We start from the raw sequence: 25,259 nt of genomic DNA, 5'->3' as shown, positions 1-25,259 counted from the left end.
CAGAACTATTTTTCACTGAAAAACAAACTCTATAGGACTACTTTAGCAAACATCTAGAAGAAATCTCTTAACTGAACTATTACATTTTCTTTCAACAAGACAGAGAGTACACAAATCATGAGTTACCACAGTAAAAATTATAAGTGAACTCAACACTGCTTTATTTCTGAAAGTTCAGAGTTCATGATCAGCTTTGATATCATTTTGAAAGTTTTCCTGACAGTTTGAAGTCCGAGCCTCCCTTTTCCACACATTGTACCAAATGCTAAGACAGTCATCAAGCTTCTTAGGGTACAATTTACCCCTCTTAATTTTTAAAGATGCACTTTAAGGCTGCCATGGGCTATTTCCACTATGCCTTGTCTTTGAGGATTATAAAGAATACCTATTTTATGCTCAATTTGCCATCTTGCTTTTTCTGTGCTAGGACTTTTATGATTGACTCTTCCATTCTGATAGATGTCTTTTCCAGGTGAATTTAATTTTTGCCCTTACAGAAAGAGAAAAAAAATCTGAAGGAAAAACCTGAAAAGCTTTTAGTTTTTTGTTTTTTTGTTTGAGAGAGTGATTATTAAGTTTTCCCCAAAACTTCTGTTACCTAAACTTGGCTTCATGGCCAAGAGGAGACTGATTCTGATAGTGTGATGTTTTCATACAGGGCACTGCCAGAAAATGAAGGGTTTTATTTCACCTACATCCACCTCAGGGGAAAATTTTCCCTGCCACTAAAGGCTTAAATCTAAGCTGTCCACAGCCCAAAAGCTTCCACAGGAATCTTTCTGCCCATTTTTCTCATGGTGTTTTTTCATGACTCCAATTCTTTCCTAAAGTTTGCATTCATAGTCCTATAGTTGGAAAATCAAGAACACAGCTCTTCTGTCTTGTTGCTTACCTATCTTACCCTAAGTTTTTTCTTACCCAATATCCTTATACCTAATCCTATATTTTTACTAAATTTTTATAGATAGTAATTGAGAGAGAGAAAGAGAGAGAGGAGAGAGAGAAAGAGAGAGAGAGGAGAGAGAGAGAGAAGAGAGAGAGAGAAAGAGAGAGAGAGAGAGAGAGAGAGAGAGGGGAGAGAGAGAGAGAGAGAGGAGAGAGAGAGAGGAAGAAACCTAAACAGAGAGAGATTCACTGCAGTCTCACTTTTCATTTTGGCATTTCTTTCAGCCACTTTACTTTCAATCCCGAGAATAAAATACTGTCGCCTTTATTTTTAATCCATTATCAGGCATGCTCCCTTACACCCACGACGCTCCCTAACACTCCTTTCACCAAGTCCCATCCCTGTTACTGGCACCATTTGTGGGAGATCAGCTCTCACGTTATGACAGGGTACTCTTGAGGAGTGAGGGATAAGAGATACTAGATAGACTAGAGGAGAGAGAGACAGGTAGAAAACATAGAATAGCCTTGGGAGGGCCTGGATCAATATCCACCAGCCCCCTCTGTCTCTTCTAAAGGGCTATTTATAGGAATGCCAAGGCATGGAGCAAAAGACCTCCCCCTAGCACAGCCAAGTGCAGACCCTTCCAGTCACCTGGTAATCACTCATGTGGTCAAGTAATCCTCTAATGCAGCCCTGCTGGGTAAAGCAAGCTCATACATATCTCACTTTGTGGGCCTCCACGTGACCTGCAACATTAGTCACATCCACACACACACCATGCATCAATACTTTAAAAAGAAGCCAGCATGCATCAATACTTTAAAAAGAAGCCAGGCTGGGAAGACAGCTCAGTTGGTAAAGTGCTTGTCTAACAAGTGTGAGCGCACACACACACACACACACACACACACACACACACACACACATCCTTTCAGGCTATAACTAAGCTTCCCTGGGCTAGGATATCCTGTTCAGTTGGTCCCATCTTTTCTGTGAAAGGTGAGCCTTCAAAGAAAGGGCTGAGCCTGGTGTAGCCCTGGGCTGACTTTAAGAGATGCCAGCTCAATAGGAAGACTACTGAGACAGCCTCCCTCCCCCAGCTCTGACTCCTGCTGAGAGCAGAGCAGAGGCAGAAGCAGGCGTAGCCATGGTGATGGTGGCAGTCTGCAGAGAGCTAGGGAGCCAGGAAGGGGGGTAGTACAGGCAGCTTGCAGAGGATGGGCAAGTGGGTCTCTGGGAAAGATACTCATGAGAAAGGGGGTCTAGTGGAGAGCTGGCTTTCCCATCCCTCGGGATGCTGGGTGCCCTGCCATGCCACCCACCCGCCTGTCCAGGCTTCTTCCCTGACTCATCATTCAGGTGGGTGGCTCACCTTACCTAGAGTGTGGCAGGGTTGAGGCGGCACAAGGAAGCCTCTCTCTGGGGTGATCTGCCTTCTCAAGCTCCAGAAGGGACGTGCAGCATTTGAGAAGAGCCATCCTTCAGCCTTCTGGCCCTGTCCCTGCCCTGAGCTCAGGCATTCCCTCAGGTATACATTCTTGCTTGAGGGCTGAACCTGGGGACCCCATCTATGGGAGTGGAGGTGCCCCTTCCACGGCCACCACCATGCAAGATGTCCTAATATGCATGCAGTGTACTTTAAAAGTCCTTCCTCTGCAGTCTCACCGCTAGGCCACACAGCACTCAGCACAGAAGCACGTGATCGTGGCTCATGTGCTCTGTGCTGACCTCCACTCTGCTCCTGCCCTAGCCTCTGCCTGCAAGTCTCACTCCGAGCATCCATGGTTGCACCCCTCAGGGATCAACCTGAGAATCTCTTTTCTGCAAAGCCTTCCCTGTCCTCCAGCTCAGCCACATCATGTCTCAAGGCCTAGGAACCTCAGCATGGCAGCCTTTCTCAGAACTGCTGTATCTAGACAGGGTGCCTCTCTCTCCCATGGGACTCCAGAGCCAGAGGGGCAGTGCCCAGCCTTGCCTCTGATCTCCACAGATGCCCAGTATCTGGCAGGAAGTCCTTGGGAAGAGGGAGGGAGGACACGAGGAGGGAGGGATCTCTCCACTTGCCCGCTTGGGAAAGTAACCGGTGCAACTCCATCTGACCCCAAGGCCAAGAAGACTGGAAAATGCTGAGGATGCCCAGGCAGGAGGGAAGATGCATTCTAAAGAGAGAACCTGCCCTTTGGCCATCAGACTACTGAAACAGAAGAGCTCAAGGAACTGGAATTTCCCGGGAATCCCACACTGGGGGAGGGGAACCGCCTGGCCCCAGCCAGAGGACAGCCAGAGGGGGAATGTGTCTCTGGACCACAGACTGGAGCCAGAGACAAGGTCGGATCAATAATGGGTGGGAGTGGGAGGGTGCGTGCACGTGCTGGGGTGGGGGTAACTCACCCCTACTTGTTTTTCTTCCCAGTGTGAGCACACTGAGTAAATAATCTCTGTGCTCTGCTCTTCACTGTTGCTTTCTGTTTATTCAAGGTGGTTGGGTCTTGCTTGTTGTGACCACCAGAGCCTAAGCTATGACCCTAATAACTCCAGACCCCATGGTCTCCTGGAACCAAATGATCACGCTGTATTTTTCTCAAAACTGCTCTCTCACCCCTACTGCCGAGACAGGGTTTCTCTGAGTAGCCCTGGCTGTCCTGGAACTCACTCTGTAGACCAGACTGGCCTTGAACTCCACCTGCCTCTGCCTCCCAAGTGCTGGGATTAAAGGCTTGCACCACCACCGCCTGGCCAAAACTGTCTTGAAGCAGCCAATGTCAGGATGCAAGGCCATATTCTCTGAGTCCCGCCTTGGTGTGGGAGGCTGGTCATCTGGCTCGGGTTTCATGAATTTCCTTTCTTCTCGGCCTTCACCAGCCCCGATTCTGTGCTCTGCGTGCACACATTCAGTCCAGCTGCCTGGCTTTCTCAGAGTGATTTGTCCACAAAAGCCACTGACAGGAAAAAGTGCCCCAGGGCCAGAGCTGCCTGGAGGCAGGGCAGGAGGAGCTGGGCAGGGGAGGTGAGGAGGAGGTGCAGGGGTGGAGAGGCAGGTCCTGCTCAGTCCTGGTCTTCTCAGGAGTGAGCCACCCCTGATAAAGAGGTCAGGATAAGGTAAGAGGGAGCCTGTGTCCACCCTTCCACGCCAGCCGAGGCCCCTGCTGTGGGGGTCAAAAGCATCTCCAGAGAAAGGGAAGTTCTAGAGAAAGCAGGCACAAGGCGGAGCAGTTACAGTTACCGTTTCCTGCGGGCGGGTCCACCCTGCAAAGCGGCTGGTGGGGTGGGAGATCGCCGCTGCATAGTGGGAGCCGAATGCATGCCCTTACTGTGGACCTGGGCAAGTCACGTCAGGTCGATGCCGAGTGAAGCACCGGAAAGCTAACGCTGGTGGCCTACTGAGGCCCCTTTAACCCTAGCAAATGTTTGTGGCGTTGATTAAGGAGATGCCAGTGTCTCCTGAGCCCGGCTCAGAGCTGAGTTCTGAGTCTTGATTTTAGCCTTGTCTGACTTTCCCACCTCTGTAAAGTGAGCCTCCATAGAGCCGCCAAGTTCCGGGTATAGATGGAGGGAGCCCAGTTCCTGGAAGGAGAGGCTGCCAGGGCGTTTGCTTCCCCAGGTCATTGTCCCACCCACTCCCCACCTGCCAGCAGGTGGTGGGGTGGTAGGTGGGGGTGGTGAGTGGGCTGCTTCTGGCTCTTAAACACTGTACTGTGCTTCTTCCTGTAAGGCTCCTGGCTTGTTCAGATCCAAGGGGACTCTGCTTCTTTACCAGGGGCGGGGCCCCAGGTGCCTCAGCCTCCGATCCATGAAACTTCTGTACCAGTTAGTCATATCATAGTCATCACCAGGAACAGAGAGGTCCAGTGTGAACAGAGGCCAAGGAAACAGGAAGGGGCATATCTCTCTGAAGCTAGCCCTACAAAGATGGTTCTAGAAGGGAATTTGGGGGCGCTCTAATTTAGATCCCTTATTTAGTAAACAGTCAGCAGCCCCCACAAACCAGGTACTCAGCCCAGGGTCCACCAGTCCTTGGATGTCATGCTGGGTCAAGAGCCCAGCTCTCCTGCCACCAGGGAGTGGTAGCCTTTGGACTAACCCTTCTGCGCTGGCAGTCACTGCTCGTTCCTGCTGGGGGTTAACTAAGGGTTAACCGAGGGTTAACCGAGAACTGAGGTGCAAAGGTCCTTTATGACTCTCCTGTTGAATTAGTTGTTTTTCGTCTTCACCAAAGGTAATCATTCATGACAGACCTCTCGCGACTCTGCCGCTGTGTCAAAGGTCTGAGACTGCCAGCAGGTGATGTGAGAGGGAGGAAAGAGAAACGTTCCCAGGTGGAACACTCAGCATCCGGCAGGTCTGCACCTCCTGGCCCTGCAAAGGCCTCACTTCCAATGAAACTGTGTGAGAGGCATAGTAAGGTTGGGAGGATTTCTGTTTCCTTATCAGAGACCAGGGAAGAATACTCAGGGCTAGAGTCCCCCATTCCTCACAGGGAACACAGGGCCCTCTGGCTTCACCTAGCACTGATATAAGAAAATGGGAAAGATGCCACCACCCACTTGGGTACCACTGAATGGTAAGGACTACTGTTCATCCCACTGATCGAGAACAAGACCACTACCACAGCCAAATTTGAAGCATGCTTTAATTAAATACTAGCCAGATGGATGGGCTCTGGTCAGGTCCATCTCTGGTTCTGCCCCCTCCAAAAAAGGGCCCCGAATCACGTTTTGCAGTGGTTTAGGTGTTTCCTACCAGGTCCTATCAGAGGTAAGAATACATCCTGGGTACCTCCAGCCTACATCCACTCACAGGCAAGCATACATCCTGGGTACCTCCAGCCTACATCCACTCACAGGCAAGCATACATCCTGGGGTACCTCCAGCCTACATCCACTCGCAGGCAAGCATACATCCTGGGGTACCTCCAGCCTACATCCACTCGCAGGCAAGCATACATCCTGGGGTACCTCCAGCCTACATCCACTCACGGGCAAGCATACATCCTGGGGTACCTCCAGCCTACATCCACTCACGGGCAAGCATACATCCTGGGGTACCTCCACCCTACATCCACTCACAGGCAAGCATACATCCTGGGGTACCTCCAGCCTACATCCTACCAGGGGCAAGCATACATCCTGGGTACCTCCACCCTACATCCACTCAGGGCAAGCATACATCCTGGGTACCTCCACCCTACATCCTACCAGGGGCAAGCATACATCCTGGGGTACCTCCAGCCTACATCCTACCAGGGGCAAGCATACTTTACACCCACATGTGAACAAGTGCATCTGGTACAGAGGGGTCAAACAAACTTGTTTAGGGGAGTGAAAACATGTGGCTTGTTATCTCCCATGAACAGTAGCCTCCAGCATTTCAGGAACTATCTGTCCTTGGGCAAGGGGCTTGCAGATCAGAGGCAATTTTGTTCCATGGATCTCTTAGGCAGAGTAATTAAAACTTAAAATGTAACTTTGGCTCTCACACAACATTGGATGAAGGGTGTGGCAAAGAGATGCGGGACAAGGGGCGCAGGTCCCTGTTCTGTGAAGGATGGGTCTGCAGATAATGACACAATCTGTCAAGATCATGGAGCAGAGGAATTCCAAGCTTGTCTAGCTCTGCTGAGATGTAAGAACTAAGAAGTAAAAAAGAAAGCGGGGTGTGGACGCTAATCAGCATGGACAGACAGGCGATCTCTTGAGCGAGCAGCCTGGAAATGACTCAGAAAGAAAGAAAAAAAAAAAAAAAAAAAAAAAAAAAAAAAAAAAAAAAAAAAAAGACTTTGGGGGTATGGAACAGGACAGAAGGACAGCAGGAATGCTCTTAACTACAGTCTTTAGGGACTCCTTCCAGAATATATGGTGCCCAAGTTATGAGAACACATTCTTCTACCTGTAAATACGGAGCAGGAGCTGCGCTGACGTCTAAACTTCAGCGTTATTTACTGGAGCCATTGGAACACCGATACCGAGTACCGAGTTAGTTACTTTTCTTATCACCGTGACCGGTGCACAGTGATACGAGGAGGAGGGCCCCATTGTACCTCGTGGTTTAAGAAGATTCAGGACCTTCACGATGGGAAAGGTGTGCGGGGGGGATATCTGTGGTAGCTCTTTGTTTCATGGTACTGAACAGGAAGCCAAGAGACATAGGAAGATCTAGGTGGGGTATGACCAGGAAGTCCCACCCTTATGGGCTTGCAGCCCTATGTCTGCCTACGAGGTCACATGTCCAAAAGATTCCACCATCTCCCAAAACAGTTGTCTGGGGACTGAAGTGTTCACACATGAGCCTGCAGGGGGACAACTAACACGCACATCACTAGAAGTAACCGACTAACACTGTTGATGAATTAGTTAGGTAAAACAGCTGCCTCAGTGCCTGACATATTAGAGTAAATGTCCATATTAGTTACTTACCAGAGTGTAACAGGTTATCCCCAAATTTAGTGGCTTAAAACCATAAGGCAATGTCTTTTGTGAGACAGCCACCAAGCAGTGGCTATGCAGTCTCATCGGAAGGCTTGGCTGGGATTGGGGAACGATACAGCCCTGCTCACTCATGTGATTGTTAGTGAGTCTGGGTCCCTTACACTGGGTATGAAAAGCAAGAGGCAGAGGTCACTGGGGAGCATCTTAGAGAATGGCCACCATGTCATTCAATGCATGTTATGTTTCTATGTTCCCTTCTCTGTGTCTTGTCCTTTAGATGATCTTCTGAGACTTCCAGGGCCACCACGACTCTCTGCTTCATCTGTACAGCTACTGTTCCTTCTCCTGACACCTTCTTCAGGGTCCACTAAGCCCCTCCTCACATCCTTTAAGGCGAGATTAAAACTGCTTCCTTGAAGCCTCTGCAAATCACTTCCTTTGCTGAGAAGCAGCCATTTCCTTCTCTGGTCTCCAAGAAGGAAGAGTTGACAAACAGTATGTCCAGGACTGGTGAGGCACCGGCTCCAGCACTGGTGCAGAGATTGCCCAGCTCTGTCTCTGTCCGGCTAGCTGGGCACCTGCCTGTGTGCCAGTCCCGAGGAGAAGGCGTTTCCAACACAAGTGATGGGAAGGGCTGTGAGTGAGGCTAGGCTGGTAGCCTGCAGGGTTTTTCCCTCAGCCTTGCACAAAACTAGGTGTCGTCATGCAAGCCTGAAATCCCAGCACCTGGGAGGCAGGAGGATCAAAAGTTCAATGTCACTAACTCTACAGCAAGTTCAAGTACCAGCCTGGGACATGTGAGACGTTGTCTCAAAATGACTGCATGTGTGCGGGCATGAAAGAAAGAATGAGGGTCCGATGTGTGTCAAGAAGCTGAAGACTCTTCTGAAGGCTAAACTCCACCAGCCCTGGCAACATTGCAGACTAAAGAAACTGGCTCCCAGCAGAGATAACCATCTGGGAGAGAAATCTGAGTATTTCATTCTTGTATGAGTTCTCTTGTGCATCTGAAAATTCCATCTTCAAGCAAGGCTTCCCTGGGCCTAAAAGAGCCTTGTTACACACCAGAATACTGTTCTGTAATGAGTCCTTCTGTTCCAAAAGGATGAGCCACCATAGTGTCCATGGGGACTATGGGAAGCTAGAAGAAGGACAAGCCTGGGCATCAAGTGTGGGCACAGAGTCTTGGATCCAAACGAAGCTGATTCACCAGTCTCCTGCACAGGGGCAGCCACCTACAGCATGGAATGACCTGAAAACGCAGCCTTTCCAGGAAGATGGTAGTCCCCACATTTTCTGTGAGGAGACGTGGCTGCCACAGGTCACACTACCATCAATGCAGGGCTGCTTGACTCCATCCGTGCACGCCACGATTCCTCTTGCATCAGACTACGGAAGAACAATGGGGGGTGGTAGTTATGAGCTAAGTAAAATAACTCCAAAAATAGCTCTTATAGACAAAGCAGGAAGTTACATTTAAGTTCTCCAAGATCCCTCTTAGCCAGATTCTAGCAACTTTTCTCTTATTGTTCCTGCATTGTGTAATGAGCAAAATTTTAGACTGACATCTTGGGAGAGAAAATTCCTGTTGTTTGTTAGGTAACATCAGCCCATTTTGGCTGCTGTAACAAAATATCTGAGCTTGGGTAATTTATGAAGAAAGGTGCTGTATTTCCTACAGCTCTGGACACTGAGGAGTCCAATGTCGAGAGGTCCTCACCTGTCAAGGACTTTTTGGATACATCATCCCTATGACAAGAGGTAGAAGGACAGAAGAGGAAACAGTGGTCAGTCACCTTTGATTGGTTGGTTGGACAGTGTTTGATCCTTGAAAAAGGGTCTTGAGATGTAGCCTGGATGGTCAGGAACTCACTAATCAGGCCAGGTAGGTTGAGAACTTGTGATACCCTCCTGCCTCTGCCTCCCAAGTACCATGAATATAGACATGTACTTGCACATGTCTACTACATATAAACATGTACTAGCACACAGCCACATGAACTCATTATTTTACAGGAACCCCCTCCCACAATAAGAAATTGACCACCTACTCTCATAGTGACATGAGCCTGGTCATGAGGATGGTGCCCACCCCACCTCTGCACATCGGTACTGAGGACGACACCTCCACCATGGGGAGCTGCAGGAAGACTCCCCAGTCCTTCGATCCCCAGCTTCATCTTTATCAGAAAATACCTCTCAAAAGCAATGACTTTCATAGCCAAACATTAGCAGGGTAAAAAGTCTAAATCCCAGTGTTGCTGCTTGTATGAACTGCTCCTTCACTCTTCTCTCTTCCGTTCCGGCTTTTCCAGTTCCTTCATGACTGGGTCAGCTCTCCAGTCTCAAAGGAGACATTTCCCAAAGGAAGCAGAGAGATCCAGCCAGGAGACAAGGGGCTAATTCAAGGATGATGGGTAACAAGATAGGAATGACATTGGTGAGACCAGCCAGTCTCTTTCTGCTCTGTCTTCTTTTGGAGTTCTTTGCATTGCTGTTGAGCCTTTTAGGGCTATTGATGATGGGGAGCGTCAAAGGCTAGAAGAATCAAGTTGAGACAAGATGGCGGCAATTTTTTTGTTTTGTTTTGTTTTTTGAGACAGGGTTTCTCTGTGTAGTTTTGCGCCTTTCCTGGAACTCACTCTGTAGTCCAGGCTGGCCTCGAACTCACAGAGATCCACCTGGCTCTGCCTCCCAAGTGCTGGGATTAAAGGCATGCGCCACCACCACCCGGCTACAGCAGCAACTGTTTTTATTCTCTCACCACAAATTTAGATGGCACATGCTCTCTGCCATGCATTAGGTTAACAGATGCAGTGGAGACTCAAACTACAGACTGAGAGCTTCTCTGTAGCTAGAGTTTTCCTGCCTGGCCCACAGTCAGGACAAATCTTTGTCACCCACCAGTCCCACAGCCTCTCAGACCTAACCAAGTAAACACAGACTTATTTTGCTTACAAACTGTATGGCCGTGGCAGGCTTCTTGCTAACTGTTCTTATAGCTTAAATTAATCCATTCCCATAAATCTATACCTTGCTACGTGGCTCGTGGCTTACTGGTACTTTACATCTTCCTTGTCCTGGTGGCGGCTCCAGGCAGTGACTCCTGCCTTCCTGTTCTTTTATTTCTCCTCTCTGTTAGTCCCGCCTATACTTCCTGCCTAGCCACGGCCAATCAGGTTTTATTTATTGACCAATCAGAGCAACACATTTGCCATACAGACCATCCCCCCAGCACAGCCAAGTGCAGACCATCTCAGACACCTACACGCAGACCCGTGGTCCTAATCATCCTCTATGCGGACCTGCTGGGTAAAGCCACGAGGAACCCAAGAACGGGCTCCCACAGGACATACAGAACATCCCACAGCACTTCTCCTCCAGAAATTTAGAACCCTATAAAGAAGATAAAATGTATATACATAGTTTAAAAATAAGACAGCAGGTTATGTAGGTCCCTAGAAAATGAGCCCAATTCTCATTCTTGGAAAAGAAGGTAATTCTACCCCATGTTAGAGCGTGGCTAGGCCTTAAGGACAACTGGTGTGCAGTGAAACAAGCCAGTTACAAAAGACAGCTATTGTATGGTTTCTTTTAGGAGATACTTAGACCAGCCAAACCTCTAGAGGCAAAACAGCCAAAGGTTGTCCCAGCTGAGGGGCCAGGGAGTGTGGGCTTAGCTAAGTAGTAAGTCTTTAATAAGTAAACCTATTACGCAATAGGTTCTAATAGGTTAAGAGGTTCGTTTTCTTTTTTTTCTAAGATGATCTGGAGCTTGATTGGAAATGATGTGACTCTGCACAGCACTTCTCAACTGCACCCTAAAAGTAGATGGAGGGCTGGGGAGACAGCTCTGATCAGCAGAATGTCAGCTGGGCAAGCATAAGCACCTAAGCTTGCACCCCCAGAAACCTCATAAAAAGCCAAGCATGGTGTGTGTGCCTCTAATTCCAGTGCTGGAAAGCAGCAACAGGAAGATTGCTGAGCTCACCAACTGGTTAGTCTTGAGAATTGGTGAACTCCAGCTTCAGTGAGAGACCCTGCCTCAAAAAATATTGTGGAGCACAACAAAGGAAAACACCCAATACTGATCTCTGGCCTCCATATGCACACACACGCATATGCACATACACACATCACACACATATTGTACACATACAGAAAAATGGTGACTATGGTAAATTTAGTTATGTATATATACATAATAGGAAACCATAATTAGAGGGTTTTTTTTTTTTAATTATAAATGAAGCCAGGTGTGGTGGTGTACACCTTTAATCCCAGCATTTGGGAGGCAGAGGCAGGCAGATCTCTGTGAGTTCAAGGGTAGCCTGGTCTACAGAGCAAGATCTAGGACAGCCAGGGCTATACAGAGAAACCCTGTCTTGAAAAACAAAAACAAAAAATTATAAATGAAAAAAGTCTTCTAAAACTGCAGAAAGTGAAGGAATTATACAATTATACATCTACTCAGGGATACCCAAGAAGGATTTGCAGGGCAGAGGGCACTGAATAAGCCCCGAAGAACAGGTGGCTTGCAATGGGCAGGAAAGGGCATTCCAGCAAACAAAGACACATCTCTACGAGAGAGAGCTGGTGAGAACAGGGAAAGGTGAGAACAGGGAAAGGTGAGAGCAGGGAAGGGTGAGAACAGGGAAGGGTGAGAACAGGGAAGGGTGAGAACAGGGAAAGGTGAGAACAGGGAAGGGTGAGAGCAGGGAAAGGTGAGAGCAGGGAAGGGTGAGAACAGGGAAAGGTGAGAACAGTGGAAAGGGTGAGAACAGGGAAAGGTGAGAACAGGGAAGGGTGAGAACAGGGAAAGGTGAGAACAGGGAAGGGTGAGAACAGGGAAAGGTGAGAACAGGGAAGGGTGAGAACAGGGAAGGGTGAGAGCAGGGAAGGGTGAGAGCAGGGAAAGGGTGAGAACAGGGAAAGGTGAGAACAGGGAAGGGTGAGAACAGGGAAGGGTGAGAGCAGGGAAGGGTGAGAACAGGGAAGGGTGAGAACAGGGAAGGGTGAGAACAGGGAAAGGTGAGAACAGGGAAGGGTGAGAACAGGGAAGGGTGAGAGCAGGGAAAGGTGAGAACAGGGAAGGGTGAGAACAGGGAAGGGTGAGAACAGGGAAGGGTGAGAACAGGGAAGGGTGAGAACAGGGAAGGGTGAGAACAGGGAAGGGTGAGAACAGGGAAGGGTGAGAACAGGGAAAGGGTGAGAACAGGGAAGGGTGAGAACAGGGAAGGGTGAGAAAGGAAGGTGAGAACAGGGAAGGGTGAGAACAGGGAAGGGTGAGAGCAGGGAAAGGTGAGAGCAAGGAAAGGTGAGAGCAGGGAAGGGTGAGAGCAGGGAAGGGTGAGAACAGGGAAAGGCAGAGGTTTCTTTCTCACTCTGCAGAAAGCTTCAGCGGGAATCATCTTTCCAGAGATCAAGCTTCTGGTGCTTGTATCTGTGACTCCATCCCATCCCCTCCCTGCTCTCTTCCTGCCTCTTGTTCTCCCAAGCTCTGGTGTTTTTGAATCTTCTGAAATGAAGCCTCAACACAGGCTTGTTTTCAGCCACACAGCAGCCTTACCGAGGTCTCTTTACAAAGAGCAAACACCCAGAGACTCGTGCACCTTTGCTAACGCACCTTGTTTTCTTGTTTTTCCTCCCGGAAATCCAGAAGCTTAAGAAGAGATTACCCCACTCCCCAGGGCAGGCAGGTCTCAACCGTAAACAGGCCTTTGACAGACACTCCACTGCCAAATCTCCCTGCTCCGTGCCGCTTTGCTGCTTAGCCTGGACCAGGAAGGAAAGAGCAGAGATTCCAATTTATACTTAATTTGTAGGCAGAATCAAAAGGAGGGCGGGCTCCGCGGAGAATTGCTTCATTTTCGGAAGGGTTATTGCAGTCAGAACTTATTATTCTCAATGTTCATCACAGGGACTCAGGAGAGACCAGCCCCCACCCCTTCGTTTTCCTGCAGCAAATGGCAACTGCGGTGGAGGAGTGTGAGGCTGCAGGGTGAGAACCTTGCAGACTGGGGTGCCCTGCACCCCGTAGGTGCCAGCGGCTGTTCCCCGGAAGCCCACACAGAGCCAGAATACAGGCAGGGGGTTCATGCCATAAACCCAGGCAGCATGGAGTTTGCTCACAGTCCCTGGACACAGACACATGTGGTAAGAATGCAGGGGATGTGCTCGGGCAGCAAATCGAGTTGACGCCAAGGGAAACCTCCGCTTTGCTCTGCCAGATCTCCAATCGAAAACCGCCTCGCATTCCGTTTTATGTCTGTCCCTTTTTGTCCTGTCTTTAATTTTCCACCATTCCCTTCGGTTCCTAGTGAGGTCCCACTGACTCGCTCTGCAGGTGGCGCAGGAGGCATTGTGGACACACCCTGCCTTCCCCCTCCCCGCCAGAGAGTCCATATGGCGTTTTCTCTTGATTCCTGCACTGCCTGCTTTCAAGCAGCGCAGTGAGTGCTAGGGCGAAGACAGGGAGCCCGTGAGACGTGCACTTCAATGGGACCACCACCGGGGAGTTGAGGGATAAAACACAACAGGGACCACAAGCCTTCCTGGATGGAAGAAACCACACGCAGCAGCGTGTTGGCCAAGCCCAGGGTCATACGAGAGTTCTCATCCGCTGTGAATATTGAAATTAATCATTTTCCCTGCATGAAAAACACCTGCTTCCTTTGGGTAAAATGCTTAGAGAATTCTTATCCAAACTAAATGAAGATGGAAGTTGGTTGTTTGCGCAGAGACACCAATGGCTGGCTTATGTACTCAGACTAGCCTAACTGCTCAGCTGAATGCTCGGGTAAATGAATGAACATAGTAGATTGGTAAAAGGGAAAAATGGATGGAGAGGAAGCAGAGACAGACAATGGAATAGCAGAGGAAAGGGAGAATGAACCGCTTTTCTTTGAGCGGGATTTTATTTTGTTTGGGAATTAAAAAGAGGAGAGAAGTCCTGACTGGTCCATCACACATTTCATTCTTCAACATCTTTAACAGAAACCAGCAAACAAGAACGGCAAGTCAACAATCCAATTCATCAATAAATCAGAGTTAACCAATGGATCCACTTATGACATGAAGCAAATTATTTGTGACTAGTATAGAGGCTGCTGAAGATAAGATTGGCTGTTTCCTCAAATTGCTTCTTGTGACCACAAACACATACACACACATTCATACACACACATACACACATGCATACATTCATGTGCACTTGCACGCGCACACACACACACACACACACACAACACACACACACACACACACAAGCTTACAAATCATTGTTTCCTGCTTACTTAGAATGAACAAGCCAGATGAACCAGCTACTCTATTCTCTTTCAAGCATCCTTTTAATCTACCTCTCACCCCAAAATAGCTGCCCCACCCCCATGCCAAGTAGGATTCAAAAGATCCTCAGTCCAGAGCATCCTTCTTTGCCCCCTCATCCCTGGTCCAGAGCATCCTTCTTGGCCCCCTCATCCCTGGTCCAGAGCATCCTTCCCTGTCTCCTCATCCCTGGTCCAGAGCATCCTTCCCTGCCCCCTCATTCCTGGTCCAGAGCATCCTTCCCTGGCCCCTCATCCCTGGTCCAGAGCATCCTTCCCTGTCTCCTCATCCCTGGTCCAGAGCATCCTTCCCTGCCCCCCATCCCTGATCCAGAGCATCCTTCCCTGGCCCCTCATCCCTGGTCCAGAGCATCCTTCCCTGGCCCCTCATCCCTGGTCCAGAGCATCCTTCCCTGCTCCCCCATCCCAGGTCCAAAGCACCCTTCCCTAGCTCCTCATCCCTGGTCCAGAGCACCCTTTCCTGGCCCCTCATTCCAGGCTCCACACTCTGGCTGCTTCCTGAGAGCAGGCAGGCACCTCCTGCAGGCCACAGACTGCACTGGCTGCAGATCCTTTCCTGTGCAGCAACATCTTCTCCAGCTGCATGGGAGGGCTGAGGAGTTCCCGGTGTGCTAGGGAACTTGCTGCCTGAATCTCACGATGAAGGTGAGGGTAGACACTGCTTTTCAGGGCCTTCACGTGGTGTCCCCAAACCTGGACTCCACTAATCACTGCACCCTTTACTTCTTCTCAGCCCCCCATATACCCAAAAAATATCTCCCACGAGGCACCCCAGCACATTTCCCTCTCCATAAACAAGAGAGAGGACCATGCCATTTTGTCTGGTATGTCTTCCTCTCAGAGCTTGTCCCAGCTCATCCTTGCTGGGGAGGGAGTCTAGCATGACATCAGCAAAGGTGCGGAGGCTGCTTCCAAAAATGCCCCTCGTCCTGCATCCTTCCTCCCTGGGTAAGCACTCCTACTGTCCTACCCCCACCTCCACCTCTTACCCCTAGATTCTGTAACTGGGGTGCAGGGGCCAACACTCAAGTTAGACAGACAGGAGGAAACCATATAGCACTTTCAGGAACCCGGGATAGCCAACTAGGCTCTGTCAGCCAGGCTTCACCACAGAGACCTTCAGCTTTGGGGTGTCCATTTTACAGGTAATTGTAATTACATCTCATCTAACATCTAGGTTTTTTCTGTACGTCTGTACTTGGAGCAAAACTCTTAGGGTAGAAAGGACCCTAGATGTGAATTAGGTTTATGAAAAACCCTGCTGTGTGCCCTTCTGCTAGAAGACGCATAGCTGTCTGTTAAATACATGGTGCACGCCCGGTGCTTTGAGTCCACACCCCATCGTTTGTTTCTTCCTTGCCCTTTCTCAGCACCGTGTTGGATCAAATATCCAGAGCATTGCTTCACATCGCTCGCTCTCTTCTTCAGCTCTCTTCTTCTTTAGTGGACCGTTAGGTTCCAACCTGCTCAGTCTGGAGGCCTGTGTGAGCAGGTCACGATCCTCTGAGTCTGTCCCAGCTCTCAGGACAGACTCGGGGGTACAGAAAATGCTTCCCATGTGGGGTCTCACCTCCCTCTCCTGCACTGAACCAAGCGCAAGCCTTTTGTCCTCATGGATGGAGCCTGGACTGGCGCCCGTGTACAAATGGGTTTTGAATCGAGGAGACATAGAAGGGGGAACTGGAATGTGCTAGGCATCCTGTTCAGGCTTGTCTGGCTCCAGAGCAAATATTCTGTCTTGGGTCAGTTTCAATCCTGTTGATCTGGGCTAGAGTCAGTAATGAGTTGGAGTCCAGTTTGGTTGTAAGAGCCCACTGTTAATTTTTAGGAATTTTGCAAGCCAGTTTGACATGATAACATTAGTTTTTATTAGACACACTGGGAGTATTTGCTTACATCACCTTATTTTATTTATTTATTTTTTTGAGACATGTGCTCTCAGTGAAGGAGTATTTATTTACATTGCCTTCTTTTTTGAGACTGAGTCTCTCAGTGAATGTGGAACTTACCTGGTCAGCTAGATTGGCTGGCTAGCAAGCCTCAGGAGCCCTCCTGAAGCAGTTGGTAGATATTTAGCATATCTATTTCCTATTTCAGAAGTTCATCTCGAAGTTCAAAGATGACCACTAGGCCCAAAGGGCACAGCCTCACTACCAGGGTCCGCCATGTGTCTAAGGCCAGCAGGAGAGTCAGGAGAGGGCCTCAGAAGGTCTGCAGGGTTCATTCAAGCTCTCCCAGGTCTGCGCCCAGTACCTGAAGCTCTGCAGCTCTGTTCAGAACCCCCCCATGGAGACAGCAGAGTCCTCTCTGCCTCTCATCTTAGCCAGGTCAGCTCAAGACACAGCGTGGACTGCCCAACTGGGCAGCGGCGAGCTCCCCAAGGAGGCCTGCTCCATCCAGGATGGGGCCTCCAGCTCCATCACCCTCCTTTGTGATATGGTGTCCCCCACAGGGAAAGGAGGATGGGAACCCCATGAGTTGGGTAGGAAGCCTACACACACACCTTCTTCTGTGCCTATGTTTATCTTTCTGGGCAATCGTGGCCTCAGCCTGAAAACACCCAGAACCTCAGACAGCTGGTCTTTTCATGTCCAAGTTGGCTGTGACCATGGGAATCAAGTTAGAAGGAGGCTTGCCTACTCACCTTCTTTTGTGTATACATGTCTCTGCGTGCGTGTGTGCGTGTGCATGCGTGTGTGCGTGTGTGCGTGTGTGCGTGCGTGCGTGCATGCGTGTGTGCGTGTGTGTGTGTGTGATGTGCTCCTGTGTCTGTGTTTACATGACACTGGGAAATAAACACCCTGGGCCTCACACATGTGCCCTGCCTCAGAGCCACCTCCCCAGCCCACAGACACATTTTTTGGGAAGTTGTCACTGTTCTGAAGGCAGCACAACGCAGAAATCCGATCTCGTGTTGTACTTTTGTTGGTGGTTCTGCCAGAATCTTTCAGAGAGGTGAAGATGGAGACTTCTGTGGACTCCAACCAGAAACCAGGACAAAATCCGGCCAGAGGGATGTGGAGGTCTCCGGGCACCGGACCTGAGGGCGGCACCCGTGAGGACCCCTGTAGAGGAGGGATTTCCAAAACTGACAAAGTGCCCCCAGGAGCTTGCCTGACCACGTGATCAAAGCCCTGTACAAAAACGCAGTGAGAAATTCCAGCAACAGCTTCGACTGGTTAACCTCAACCTGGAAATGAGTGACCTCACAGGAACACCTCTAGCCCCTGAGATGACTGGTGTGTGTGTGTGTGTGTGTGTGTGTGTGTGTGTGTGTGTGTGTGTGTTATCGTTGATATTCAATCTGTGTCAGGACCAAAAGCAATTCCTCCTTTCATCCTTCCTTAGCTTCCTGCCCTGACAGAACCTTCCAGAGCTGAGTGATTTCAGACTTAAAGAATTATAACTACTCTTGCTCATTGTCCCTAGAAAATGCTGCTTTCCAGAGCTAGAGTTCCTGCCCGTTGCCCTCTGCCCTGTCTGTCAGTCCCTGACCTCTGCCCTCTGCCCCTTGATCTCTGCCCTCTGCCCTCTCTATCATAAACTGCATCAGTGTGGTGGGACTGTGCTGTGAAAAGGATTACAGTCGAATGTTTGTCCACCCTGCTTTTCACCTGGGAAAACAGCAGATGTGCCTAGGCAACAGCCACCCCTGAGAGACCCAGCTGCCCCTTCTGTCAGGACGAGGTGTGTCAACACTGTTCAAAGGATGCTGCATGGTGGCTGCTGGTCACGTGTTGACCACTATTCTTGAACTCCGAGAGGGTCCTGTTGAATTGTCCTTTCTCCTTCTCCGCCCATATACCTGACACTGTGCCCTGTGTATCCTCCTAACACGTGCTGGGGTGGTAAACCTACTGCTCTTGGGGATGTATTCAATATTGGCGGCACTTCTCCACTTTCTAAAGGTGGTTTTGGGCTTCAGGAGGGGTTGTTTGCCCTTCCCACATGTTGCAGCGAACCTCGCGGCCTTTGAAGCCAGCCCACTGCCTCAGCGCGGGGACTACCACATATTTTGAGGGATGTCACTGAAAATGTTTGGGCTTTTGAACCAGTCTCTTACCAAGTTATTTTTATGAAAAATTAGTCTGTTTCTAATTGCTAATTTGAATAAGTGACACTATATTTTAACTATATATTTTTACATAGAAACAGCTCGTGCATTTTATTATAAATGTGTACTTGGGTATAACTTAAACCTTTAAAAACTCCAATTAAGTTGTTCATTGACTGCAATGTATTTTGATTAGACTTTAGAAGGGAAAACAGGAGATTATAAACAACATAACATGTGGGTTCAGGATATGTGAAATCTTCAGAGAATTTTACCAGTGTTGACTAGTGTTAGGTTAGTGGGGCACATGGACCATCACCATCTCAGAGACTAGTTTAACACCACCTCCTCTCCAGACAAGCAGATTACCGTCACAGACCTGGCCTGACCTTGAGGATGGGGAAGAGCCAGATTCTTAGCCAGCAACTATTTCTTAAAGAGAACTGGATGGCCTCCAGCGAAACAATAAAAAAGAAAAGCAATCTCGGCAAAGAGCCTGTGACAAACACTAACATGTCCTTTTATCAGATCCTGCTTTGAGGGGCCCTGTGCTGACCCCTGCCTCTCCAGAGAGTCACCTGACTCAAAAAGTCTCACTCATTTCCTGGTGTGCCCTCCTCCACAGCAAAGGCTCAGGACTTCTCTCAACAGGCCACAGAAGCCCGTGTTACCAAAACTTGCAAACCATAAGGGTGCCAGCATCCCACCCCATTCTCACTGGTACCCCAGAGCGTATCTCCAGGCATCACCAGACATTACCAGGGAATGGAGGTGGGTGAGCTTTGCTCCTGGTTAACCGTGGTTGTGAGAGCTTCTCCTGTGATTAGTCAACCAGTCAGCTGAGGTCCAGTGGAAAACCCAACTTAGGCAGCCTAGTGGGAAAGAATAAGCAAAGTATTCTAGAATGAAAGTGGGGATGGGTTTTTAGTGTGCTTGATAGACAGTAAAAACTGGGCTGTGCTATGCTGTGAGGAGGAGGGAAAATATGAACCAAAAGAATTCTGAATCCATATCAAGTGAAAGGTCCAGCTCATATTTCCACAGGAATCTAGTCTCGTCTGGTTGCCTCCCTCTTCATCACCATGAGCTGCTGTCTCTCATGGCCCATGGGCTCGCCTCTGCCTCCCGAATGCTGGGATTAAAGGCGTGTGCCGCTACCACCCAGCTAATTCTTTTGTAAGCATCAAAAGCCACAATTCTGTGACCACAGCACACAGAGATGACCTTTATATGTGTTCTTTATTTGGGAAATAATTTCTACAGGAATTAATCTCCAGCAGCCAAAGATACACACAGAGACACGCTCCGTAGGTGGGGAGAGTGCCTTTCTCCAGGAAACCAGAAAGGAATCTTCCAGACAGCCCAGGAGATCTGCTCACTCCAGCCCTCTGGTCACACAGAAGACAGAAATAGCCCTGCCATTTGAAGGGCCAAGAGCTCTGAGGTAAAACACAGTGATGGAGACCACAGACTTTGGACACAGATGGGATTTCAAAAGCAGAACCTGGATGACAAGGGACCCTGGACTTTGACAATGTCTGTGCTTCCTATTTGAGACAGGGTCCCATGACCTCCTGGGGCCCAGACTGGCCTTAGAGTCACTGACCTTTAACTTCTGATCCTCCGGGCTCCACCTGTAGAGTACTTGGATTACTGCGTCACTGCACCCACGTGGTGCTGGGTATGAACCCAGGGCTTGGGTCATGCTAGGCAAGCACTCTCCCAACGGAGCTTCGTTCCCAGCTGTGGTTTGTGCGCTATTCTTGCAAGGATCGGGTTCCTGGGCACCAGTAATTCTTCAAACCCAGGCTTGCCCCTGCCTCAAAGCTTTTAGGATGTGGTTAGGAAAAGAACCAGAGCAAAGGCAGAGTGAGGTGTGCCCGTGTGAGTAACAGGGGACCTCTACACTTCCCAGAGCCCTGGATGAAGCATTGTTCATCCAACTGGTTATCAAAGTTTCTCCCACACATCATGAACAGTATGAGCTTCGCCCACCCTGCCTGCTGGGGTGTGTTGAATGTGTTAAAACAGCTCAGAGCTCCAGATGATGCCTCACCCAGATCCTGCCCTGGGTCTCAGGAACCTGAAGAGTTCTACACCAGGGCCTCAGTGCCGCAGTCTTCTGAGCCATGCCAGAGGAGACACTGCTACCACAGGACTGGGTCAAGCTAGGGAGAGGCGTCTTCGGTCTGTAGATCTGAGGAATGAGAGCAGAGGATGCTGTCAGCTGAGGGAACTCAGGCGCTGTGGGCGCTTCAAGGGTTTGCTTTTTATGGATTTTCTAACTCAGAAAGCAAAGAGGAACGACTTTCATTCTGCAGGCTGCTGCAAACACTGTTGACTCTGGGTGTGCAGTCTGCCTGTACCCTGCGACAGAGCACAGTGGCATCTGTGGGAGCCGGCACAGGCCAGTGCATAGACACACACAGGTGCGTCCTCTCTGGCATATTCCTACCTGTGACTGTGAAGTCCCAGCACTCGCTTTCTGCCGGTGGCAACGATGGGTGTAACCAGCAGGGCCCACGTCTGTTTGTCTGTTTGGAGGGCTGCTTGGCTCCTGACCCACAGCCAGGGGAAGTGGTCTCCAGATGGACAAGTAGTGTACAAAACTACCCCTGGATCTAAACCTTACAGTGTCTCTGGATCTAGGGCCCTGGTGACTCCCCGCCTCACACATTCCTCAACAGGAATGGACCTCTTCCCGGGCACTGGGCTGCCTTGCCTCCCTGCACAGAAGGTGGGTTGGGTGGAGCACCCTCCCCGGAGTTTTGCCAAAGCACACCTGTTCTGAGAAATGGTGCTGCTGACTCAGCCCCTCAGCCCTGACTCTGTGATGCCTGCTGGCGGGGGCCTGGAACAGTTGTCGGGTGGCTCTTGGGTGACTCATAAATCAAGAGGCTGACTATTTTCACTCCCAGGGGACTCAAGGCTTTGTCAAAAAAAAAAAAAAAAAAAGCAGGTGGAACCAGCATCTCTTCACTCTCTCCTTTTGGCCTCTGTTTGCCTGGGGCGACCATGGGAAGTGCTACTGTGTTTTTTTCACTGCCTCCAAAACTTGCTGGAAGTTTCTGGGCCTTGTGAAATGAAGAATTAGTTTAGGAAGCTTGAAAAAAAACTTATCGGTTTAGAAAATCAAACACTAAGTCAGCAATCTGGGGTCCGAGGATAGCTCAACTGTCGGAGTCCTGCCTAGCCTGCTCGATGCACTGGGATCAGTCCTCGCCACCAGGTATGATGGCGCACACCTCTACAGAGCAAGTGTAGACATTCGCGGTCACCCTCAACTCTATAGTGGATTTGAGGCCACACTAAGATACATGAGGCCTTGTCTCTCAAGACTAAACAAATAGCCACTCACCAGTCATGGTTGGTTTTGTCAACTTGACACAAGCTAGAGTTACCTGAGTATCAAGTACTTCAATAGAGAAAATGCCCCCATCAGATTGGCCTACGGCAAGCCTGTGGGGTATTTTCCTAATTAGTGATGGATGTAAGAGGGCCCAGACCACTGTTGGGTGTGTGACACTCCCAGGCAAGTGGTCCTGCATGCTAAAAACATTGCAAGCTGAGTAAGACATGGGGAGCAGGGGAGTAAGCACGTTCCTCCATGGCCTCTGCTTCAGGTCCTGCCTCCAGGTTCCTGCCTTGAGTTCTTGTCCTGACATCCCTCACTGATGGAGTGTGACCCGAGAATTATAGGCTGAAATAAGCACTCTCCTCTGTAAGCTGCTTTTGATCCTGGTATTTTATTACCATAATAGAATCCTAACTAAAATATCAAATGACCTAAACCTATATCACTCACCATGGTAACCACCAGTCACAATTGACCATTTAGTAAAACTGATAAAGAAAATTTGGTGCCCCAATTGCACAAGTCACGTCTGTTTTTCAAGTCTCGGGAGCCACATGGCTGCAGTATGGGATGGCTTTGGCTTTGAGCAGCACAGCTCTGGAGTACCACAGAACACCATCACAGAAAGTTCTTTGGGGCACAGATGATCTAAACCCAGGGCTAGAGAGCTACACAACTATCTGCTCACTCCTTGATTCAGTAAGTCAAGGGCTAGGTGTGGTGAGAGAATAAACATGCTGAGCAGGCGGTCGCTGGGCTTGAGGACCACAGCGCCATCACAGACACAGACCTCTCACCCTGAGGATGAAGCATTGCACACAGATGAGCCAACCTCTTACCGAAAGTTAGCTTTGAGTGAGTCATCTGCCGGGCGTGCGCTTTCCAACCCTCCCTGCAGGATCTGCTTGACAGAAGAGCTTAAAGCTGAGTGACAGGTGCCATCCACAGAGCACCTGGGCTGACAGGGGCCAGGAAGGCGGCACAGCCAAAAAAGAGCTTGCTGAACAAGCATGAGGACCAGAGTTCAGACCCCGACACCCGCGGGAACGCACTCTCAGACCCCGACACCCGCGGGAACCCACTCTCAGATCCCGACACCCGCGGGAACCCACTCTCAGATCCCGACACCCGCGGGAACCCACTCTCAGACCCCGACACCCGCGGGAACCCACTCTCAGACCCCGACACCCCGCGGGAACCCACTCTCAGACCCCGACACCCGCGGGAACCCACTCTCAGACCCCGACACCCGCGGGAACCCACTCTCGGGTTCCCCGACACCCGCGGGAGCCCACTCTCAGATCCCGACACCCCCGGGAACCCACTCTCGGGTTCCCCGACACCCCCGGGAACCCACTCTCGGGTTCCCCGACACCCGCGGGAGCCCACTCTCCGGCTCTCGACACCCGCGGGAGCCCACTCTCAGACCCGACACCCGGACCACTCTCGACCCCGCGGGAGCCCACTCTCAGACCCCGACACCCGCGGGAGCCCACTCTCAGGTTCCCCGACACCCGCGGGAACCCACTCTCAGGTTCCCCGACACCCCCGGGAGCCCACTCTCAGTTCCCCGACACCCGCGGGAACCCATCCTCGGGTTCCTCGTGGCTTTACCCAGCAGGTCTGCATGGAGAGAATGATTGGACCACGGGCCTGAGTGCAGGGGTCTGAGATGGTCTGCACTTGGCTGTGCTGGGGGGGGGGGGCTTTTGCTCCACCCCTTGGCATTCTATAAATACCCTAGGGCGGAGACAGTCGAGGTGGTGGATAAATCCAGGCCCACCCGAGTCTATCCTGTGTTTTTTCTGTTTCTCTTCTCTCTATTTCTAACTCTCTTATCTCTCATTCCTCAAGAGTTCCTGGGGTAAATAGTGGTGAGGGTTGGTCTCCCACAGACACCAATGTAAAAAGCTGCTTGTCAGTGTCTGGAGTCCCAGACAGAAGAATCCCTCCTGTGGGGTGATAGCACACAGCTTTAAAACCAGCAGCAGCAGGGCGGTGGCGCACACCTTTAATCCCAGCACTCGGGAGGCAGAGCCAGGCGGATCTCTGTGAGTTCCGAGGCCAGCCTGGGCTACCAAGTGAGTCCCAGGAAAGGCGCAAAGCTACACAGAGAAACCCTGTCTCGGAAAATCAAAAACCTTGTTTTAAGAGAGACAGAGGAATCCCTCCCACTCTCTGGCCAGCCAGTCTAGCCAATCAGTGAAGTCCAGGTTGAGTGACAGATCTTATTGCCAACAAGAAGGTGGAGAATGATAGAAGATGCTTACTATTTTGAAAATTTGTGTATGTGTGCACACGGGGTGGGGGGTGTATTAGGGGGTGCGCATCGGGAGGTCAGAGAACAACTTGAAAAAAAATCAGTTCTTTCCTTCCGCCATGTGGGTCCTAGAGATTGGACTCAGGCTTCAGGCTTGGTGGTAGACATCTTTACCTAGTGAGCCATCTAGCTGACCCAAGATACTCAGTATTGATCTCTATCATCCTCTTCCTCCTCCTCCTCCTCCTCCTCCTCCTCCTCCTCCTCCTCCTTCTTCTTCTTCTCTCTCTCTCTCTCTCTCTCTCTCTCTCTCTCTCTGACTTAAGGGCCTCCTGGAAGACCTTCTGATGGCTTCATAGCACTAAGTGTTCAGGCGTTCAAAGACCAGACCAGCAGCTCTACCAATGAGTTCCACTCCTCACCAGCTCCACCCTCTTCTGACTTTTTGTTTTCAGGCAGGAGCTCATGAATTCTCCCAGGCTGATCTGGAGCCTTGTGATCCTACCTCAGCCTTCTGAAAAGTGGAACTGTAGGCCGGTGCCGCCAGACCAGCTTGCTGGTGCCTTCTAAAGAGAGCAATGGGGCCAATGAGATAACTCAGCAGGTAAAGACACTTGCCACCAAGCTTACCAACCTGAGTTCAATCCCCAGAACCCATGGCGGAAGGAGAGAAATGATGCTTGGAAGTTGTCTTCTGATCTACACACACACACACTCACACACACACACACACACACACACACTCATCATATGCACACACAATAATAATTTAAGAATCTACAGAGAGCAATTGAGTAGCGCATCTGATAGTACCACTGTCACATGTGGAGTTGACACCATTCACCTCCTGGAATCTCTGGACACTGCTTCCCAACATCCTTCGGAGAAACTGGTGAGCAGCTTGCCGCCTCTTTCTCCAGCACATCGGTT

General features: G+C 50.1%; 1 protein-coding gene and 1 long non-coding RNA gene across 4 annotated transcripts in view; both read left to right on the top strand.

The window, feature by feature from the left end:
* The window catches only part of LOC119086384, a 38,128-nt gene extending 16,459 nt beyond the window's left edge, over positions 1-21,669 (top strand). For 2 of the 3 annotated variants that reach the window (XR_005089665.1, XR_005089664.1), the window contains exons 2-3: positions 7,592-9,199; positions 9,331-9,954. This is a non-coding gene — a long non-coding RNA (uncharacterized LOC119086384). Of the gene's footprint in view, positions 1-7,591; positions 9,200-9,330; positions 9,955-13,234 lie in introns of those variants that run through there. The other variant, XR_005089666.1, reaches the window with a different exon arrangement.
* A 1,134-nt stretch (positions 21,670-22,803) lies between these two features.
* LOC119086317 (MAGE-like protein 2) lies at positions 22,804-24,847 on the top strand. Its single transcript, XM_037197293.1, has 3 exons — positions 22,804-22,913; positions 23,018-23,666; positions 24,785-24,847. The coding sequence occupies exons 1-3, from the start codon at positions 22,804-22,806 to the stop codon at positions 24,845-24,847; spliced, it is 822 nt and encodes a 273-aa protein (XP_037053188.1).
* Positions 24,848-25,259: the final 412 nt, after the last annotated feature.

The sequence above is a fragment of the Peromyscus leucopus genome, chromosome 20 (assembly GCF_004664715.2).
Source record: "Peromyscus leucopus breed LL Stock chromosome 20, UCI_PerLeu_2.1, whole genome shotgun sequence".
Classification (NCBI taxonomy): domain Eukaryota; kingdom Metazoa; phylum Chordata; class Mammalia; order Rodentia; family Cricetidae; genus Peromyscus; species Peromyscus leucopus.
This window is presented reverse-complemented; position numbering and strand designations above follow the sequence as displayed.